Source organism: Dermacentor andersoni, chromosome 1 (assembly GCF_023375885.2).
Source record: "Dermacentor andersoni chromosome 1, qqDerAnde1_hic_scaffold, whole genome shotgun sequence".
Taxonomy (NCBI): domain Eukaryota; kingdom Metazoa; phylum Arthropoda; class Arachnida; order Ixodida; family Ixodidae; genus Dermacentor; species Dermacentor andersoni.
Window position 1 is genome coordinate 213,775,301 of NC_092814.1, and position 7,012 is coordinate 213,782,312.

A 7,012-nucleotide genomic window follows, 5' to 3' on the forward strand; every position below is an offset into this window, starting at 1 on the left:
CCTTCGTGAAAATTGGCCGTCATTAACCAGCCACCTTCGTTAAATTATGGTTGCCGTCGCGGTTGGCTGGTGCTTGTTCTTATGAATGGCAAACCGCTTTATGAAAGCCGTCCCGCAGTCAAAAATAGAAGACAAAAGAAAGATAATGATTAGATGCCGAGCTGGTTTTTGATGACGGGAAAGAGGGGTAACTGACCACGCAGTTCACCTGCAACAAAGGTCGAGAACGCAGTGACGATTACAGCTTTAATAGGCGCATAAACGAGCAGTTTTACGATGATTTATGGAGAGTCTGTATTCCAGCATTCTGCCGCGTTAACAGTATCCAAGCGCGGCTAACACGACACCACCTGCTCTCCTAATTCGCGTACGTCACGGCCTCCTCTAAAAAATTGGCAAACGTGTTCAAAAACGTTACAAGACGTCTGTTATACAAAGCAGCGTGAATAAACCTGGTCTATTTTACGGCTATTAGAATGTACGACTTCGGCTGACGACGTACTAAAGTGATCTCGCCAGAGTGTTGTCGATCGTGCCCTACTTTCAGCAGAAGGCTGTAATTTATCTCCTTTGTCGATAAATAAAGCAAGCATTGGCCTACATAATGAGTGACATTCGCACCTCCCGAGTGCTGGATAAAAATATGTACAGTGGCCAATTCAACCGTGAACAAATGTGCTGCCTGTACCGCTGTACCGCGCAATATTGTACTCATCCCGTATGCCTATTAAGTTTGGCGCAGCAGTGCTATACATGGTGAAGAAAAAAAAGCGCATGTGACGAGGCAGTTGGACAGACGTTGCATGTTTCTGTGCAGGCACGCGCCATTTATTTGGTTGTCTCCAGACGTCGTACGTGTGAACTTATTGATTGATTGATTGATTGATTGAGTGTGTGAGTGAGTGAATTGTAAAATTTAAAGTGAAAGCATTGTCGTAGCTGTACAGCAGTGTGGCGCGCTCTGAACGACCCACTAAACTGTCGTAGCACGGCTTTTGCCGTGCTACGACAGTTTAGTAAATTTACGGGTGCGCTAGCATCTGTTCTTGCATTAGTTCCCAGCTGGAGGCACTCGTCCGGCATCTTCCTCTCAACGAGGGATTTTAAAACCAGTCTAGAGACAGCCGCTTTAGCATCAGTGGCATTACATGTCGTACCCGTGGCCGATCCGCGAACTATACAAGATGTCTTCAAGCGCGATAGCCTTAGACCCGCACTAAGTGCCAAAATGAGGAATCAGTGTCAGCGCTGCGTGAAAAATTTACTCGGTTGCAGAACATAGGGGCACTAGAGAGGAAGCTATAGGGCGGGCTCTGACAACCGACACTATATAAGCAGACGCCGCTTTGGCGCTGGAGAGACGCAAATTACTCCAATACACGATGGCGCTCCAGCCTAACTGGGTGACTGCAGCTTGAGCAACCCTTGTGGAATCACATTATTTTGAAACGAGGCACATCTGACAAGTGTAGACCAACCGGTTGAAGGGTTGAAGCGGAGAGTTCAGGCTCTTGGCTTTCAACCTTGCAAAAATTATGCGTGACATTCAGTTGTATCCCAAATGAAAGTCTCTTGAAGGCAAGAAAAATTAAAGCACAACACTATTCTTATCAGAACTCTTGCGAGGGTATTAGAAAAAGATTTCTTACGGTAGAACCATTCTTGAAGACAGACGCCGGTGAATCGTGACAGAGAGCATACCGGTAGTGAATGCCAATAAATGAAAATTATTGGACTTTGACAAAATATTTCGTTCATTTTTTATTGCATTTTTTTTCTGTGAGAATTGTTTGTAAATGACTGACTGCAGTTGATACTAATATATCCACTGTCATAACTAACCGGTACCTGTTATTACCAACCTCCCTATGTAGCATGCAAACAACTTTCGAAAAACGGCGCTTAATTATTCATTATTATTACTATCATTATTACCAAGGGACCAATGCGAAACCTTAATGCTTCCTACATTTCCTACATCCGACACACAACAACGTCGCTTCCTACTTTATTCTAGCGCAGGGTAAGTAAGAAACCATATCCTTGTATTAGAACTAACTGGCGTCAGTCAGCACGCTTATATAGGTCACATCAGAATTCCCCCATACCCTTTCAGCGCTCTATTACGTTGCTTGAAATTCTCTTTCCACCTTCCCTTGTACAGGGTAGCCAACCGGATATAACCTCTGGTTAGCCTCTCTTTCTTTCCTTTGCCTTCATCTCTCTCTCTGGCTCCCCATTTGCCGTGGAAGGACCGGCACTTACGTATAAAACCCCGCGCTTGCGCTGCTACAGAGTTCCTGTCGGCAAGTGCTGACTTTCGTCGTACAACGCTTTGCTACCCACGGCTACTCCCTTGCGTCGCCCGTGACCGACGACCTCAGGCCCCCATTTCAACCCGCTCTTGTAGTGCTCGTTCATCATGGCTATCATCGTGCTGCAGCTGAATGAGGCACTGTGCAGTTTTCCTATTCGTGTTTTCGCTTCTCTGTCAGGCGGCGATTTTAGAAATACACGCGAAGGTCACTGACCAGCAGTCTTATCCGTAACTAATTATATGTAACTAATTGCTTGCAATCGATTACATGTATTTGGTAGTTTTGTAATTGATCGAGTACCTTCTTTACTCGATGACGCTCACTGTAATTCAATTACTTTTTTTTCAGTAATTGATTGCACGTTACCAGTTATACTTTATCGAGAACTCAAATTTGGCGGGAACCATACAGTATTATAGAACGCCCGCGGCCGAGCCATGCAGCAGCCTCGCGGACTCGCATACTGGGCCATACTCAGTACTTGTTTCCCGATTGCCACCAAATTTTGGCTCACGATTTAAACCGGCCCTGCACTGCTCGATGGCGATGGCCACTTCGGGCGTTGAATTCAGGAAATCGCCAATTTTTCACCTTTCCATTGGCCCTTCCGTGAGGTGGTGGTGGTAGAAACATTTATTGCCAATGATATGAATGGTGGGGGCGAAGCCCCCTACGTGAGCGCCCTCTCCGGCCCCAGCAACAACGATGGGCTATATGTGTATATTCATAGATGAATTAGACATGGGCATCGTGCTATTGAGTAATTACCCCATTTTCGCGATTCTAAGCACCCCCCCCCCCTCTATTTTCACGAGAAAATTGGGAAAAAAGTTTGCATGCGAATCTAAGCAACCCCCCTAGTTGTTAGGAAGAGCGTGTAGCCAAGGCCGCCAAGCGCGCTTGCTCACTCTGTCATCGAGCCGGAGCCGTCGGAGTCCCGAGGTGGCACGGCGTCCGCGGCGCGAGTACGCCGTACAGCCGGACTGTACGGCTGTACGGCGAAAGCTGCAGAAAGCGTCCCCATCAACCATGGCAAAGTGGATTTCGGACGCGTGGAAGCGGGTGCAAGTGGACGTTGTGGTCAAATCATTTAAGTTTAACCCAGACCACTTCGACGGAACGGAAGACGACTTGCTGTGGGATAACGAGAGCGGCGGTTCAAGCGGTGCGACGAACTCGAGTGGAAGTGATAGTAACTGAGCATCCAACACAAGCGGTGGGTTCACTGTCTGCAAGGATTTTTCTTTTGAATGTTTGCAAAATAAGATGTTATTTCTCGCACCCGTCTCGTCGTGATGTCGCAGCGAAAACAGGGAGGGGGGGTCATTCTAGATTTTTCGAATCTAAGCACCCCCCCTCACTTTGGGCATCGCGATGGTGAAAAAAAGCGGGTGCTTAGAATCGAGTAAATACGGTACGATCTTGTGCGCAAGGGGTTGGGTACTTTACAACACCGCTGTTCCCTCCAGCGCTCACATCGAGCGAGTTTTCGGTCTCGATTCTGGTGTCTTCGCAAGGAAACGATGGAACACGAACGACGAAAATATTTAAAAGCAAACGTTAGTGGTAAACAGTGTGAAAGTGAACAAGTGTGAAAGGCTGCAGAGGATACGCTGAAAGTGTCATGCCAGTTCGATCTATTTACTGTATTTGTGCAATGTAGGAAAGTACCGTAAAGGTAATCAGTTACGTTTTAGTAATTGTTCAGTTACCATTATGGGGCAGTGACCAATAAGTCACTTTAATCAAGCGCATTTCTGAATGAACTAATAGTAATCGGTTACTTTATTTCTGTAACGTGCACAAGTTCTGCTGCCCCTGCAGGGATTATTGTTTTCTGTGCCTATGGTATTTTCTTCACCACAGCGCAGCCCCCTTTATGAACTTTTCCCCCGTCATTCTAACATATTCACGCACAACTATCAGCGCACAAACAGCAGCAGTGGCCCTCAAGATAATAACCATTATAGTCAGATCTCAGCGCCGACCGCGAAAGTGTGTGAAATCCGCGTGTGCGCGTGCGTGTCTATTTTTCGTCAATTTCTTAATAGAATGAAGCCAGTAAAACATATCTGCTGACCTGCTCCGTTTCCTGGCTGCAAAAAAAAGTCTGCACTAAGTTCCTAAAAACATCACCCCATTCTCACCATGATCAGGAACACACATAGAAGAAAAGACACTGTAATTGACAGCGTAAGATGAATACTATCGACATGCGCCAAGAACAGAAACGAAAGCCCACAATTACGTTCTGCGAACCATTTGTTTGCAGCGTCCGTATTCTCATATTCACAGTTATGCAGACAAAGAGGTCGCTAATTCGCTCTTTGAGATAGCAGTGCTTTGTGTCGAACGAGCGGCAGTAAAATCGCCTAATCACCTCGCGATTGAATTACGAGCTTTATTTTGTTTAATTTTTATTGAATGCGCCGGATAAAAGCAACGGAGCCGCTGCTGAGCATGAGGCGCGAATACAGGGCGACTAACTTAACAAGGATCATGGCACGTATTCACAAAACTTTCTTTTCGTATGCGCATGTTTACCATTGGCCGTCAGTGTTCGCTATTAATACGTCCAACATAAAGATCGGCTAGCATCTGATTTTAGGCACTCTTCTAGCGTAAGAAGTGCTTACGCTAGAATACGGGCCCTGCAACGTGAACGCCGTCCGGAATCGCCCATATCGCCCGAGCCACAGTCTCATCGTCACGCAATTGCTACTATACATGTGGCGCCTGTCTGAACCCCAAACACTGAGGAAGCACTCGTACGCAAGAGAAGTTTTGCGAATGGAGACCACAATTTGACTTCTACCACCAAAAAGAATACCTGTATTTTGAAACTGGCGGTTTTCTTTTTTCCCCACGGCGTGGGGCCGCTTGCTTCGAGGCAAAAACGCGTTTGCTGTGTGCCTCATTATCACAGAAGCATCGAGAGTCCATCTCAGCCTTTCTATCCTTTCTTTTAATTTAGTGCACTTTTAATCGGCTTTCGGATGAAAACGTAACTCTTAAAAGGCAATGGCCACTCCTGCCTGTAGAAACGCTTCGCGAACCAGCCGATTACTTCTCATTCTCTTTCGCTGCACGTGTCGCCGGTGCGTCCGGCCTTCACGTCTTTACGACATTGAAACGACGCGATTGCAAGGATCAGGACGAATCTCGTAGACGAAGCGGCACTTACCTGTTCCCCGAACAGTTTCCTTCTGTGAACCAGTTGGTTTTAGCTACGCGAACTTTTATTGTGCGTTGGCAAAATTTAAAGCAGAACAATCAATCGCGGCCGTGAACATGCGTGGAAGGGACGCACACTACACAAGGTCCGTGTGGTGTGCGACCCTGTGCACAAAGTGACTGGTAGTAATATATAACGCTGAAATGTTGATAAAAGAAGTAGGTGTACAGAGAAGCAATGATATTAGTACACATTAAAAAGAACGAACGGCGAACGCGAACGCACAAATTTCGTCAGGCGTGACACACTCGGTTTGGGCCTCTCGTTCGAACTGTTCATGTCGCGCAACGCTGATTGCACATATGGCATTAATGTCGGTTTTCCGTCTTGCGGTTTCTGTCTATAGAATCATTTACGTCGCACTCGAAGCACAGGCTGTCACCTCTTTATAGCAGGGTGAAAAGACGTAGGAGAAACGCTAAATGCGGGCGCGACCCTGTCTCTATATTTTTATCATTTTCGAGCTTTTTAATCTGGCGAGCGCTCGATAAATATCGCTGGATAGACTGGCGTTCATTCATTTACATTTGCAAAACGTACTCGTGATGGGACGTTGATCTGTATCGATTCGCATCTCTTTTCAAACGGAAATGAACGCTAAGTTCCTATGACAGAGGCGTAACGTTGTTCTGGCGCGGCGTAAACATTTACTGCTACATTTTCTCGCTTTTTCACCCTCTTTTAGTGACAGCGCATCGACAGTTTCAGCGCTGTCCGGCGACTCGAGCAGACGACAAATGACGCGCGCCCTTAGCAAGCCAGCTAGTTTCGTTGTCCGAGCGGGCACGCGACACGAATGACGACGCGTGCGGAGCAGTCTAACTGAAACTTCAGAAACAAGTAAGCGGTTGTCGTTCGCTCACCTTGTAGATGCAGGCGTTCTCGTGCCGGCGTTCACGCTGCGCCGCTTGCCGATGCTGGAGGCCGGCCAGCGCCGAGCAGAGCACGAGCGAGAGCATGCCGGAGAGCAGGAGCATGGTGGCCAGGCCCTGCACGACCGGGTCCCTGCGCATATCCAGGGCGACTAACACCAGCAGCGGGAGCGAGAACCGCTCGCGCTCGCCGCCGCTCTCCGCCGACCCCTCCTCCTCGAGCGACGCCGGACGACCGCTTCGCGCACCGCCTGCCGCCGCCGCCTCCCCTGAGATGGCGGCACTGCAACAGATGGCGTCATCGCAGGAGGCGCCGTTTTCGAAACTTAAGTAGGCGCCGTCGCGAGAAGGCAGCATCGTTTCTAATAGCCTTCGCGTGACCCTATACAGGTCATTTCTTACCCACATGCAGTGATTAAGATATTAGCAAGTTTGGCTGCTGAGCGTGAGGTTACAAGTTCGATTGCAAGCTGCGGCGCCCGCATTTCGATTGGAGCGAAATGCAGAAACCCTCGTGGTACTTCGATTTAGGTGCATGTTACAGAACCCCAGGTGGTCAAAATTAATCCTAATGGTTGCTTTATGAG

The 7,012-nt window shown here is 47.8% G+C and overlaps 1 protein-coding gene across 1 annotated transcript in view; it reads right to left on the reverse strand.

Moving 5' to 3' along the window:
* LOC126548108 (lysosomal alpha-mannosidase-like) overlaps window positions 1-6,559 on the reverse strand; it is a 518,622-nt gene extending 512,063 nt beyond the window's left edge. Inside the window, exon 1 of the mRNA XM_072288240.1 lies at window positions 6,417-6,559. Coding sequence (XP_072144341.1) covers window positions 6,417-6,530 — 114 coding nt within the window. The 5' untranslated portion in view covers window positions 6,531-6,559. The remainder of the gene's footprint in view (window positions 1-6,416) is intronic.
* Window positions 6,560-7,012: the final 453 nt, after the last annotated feature.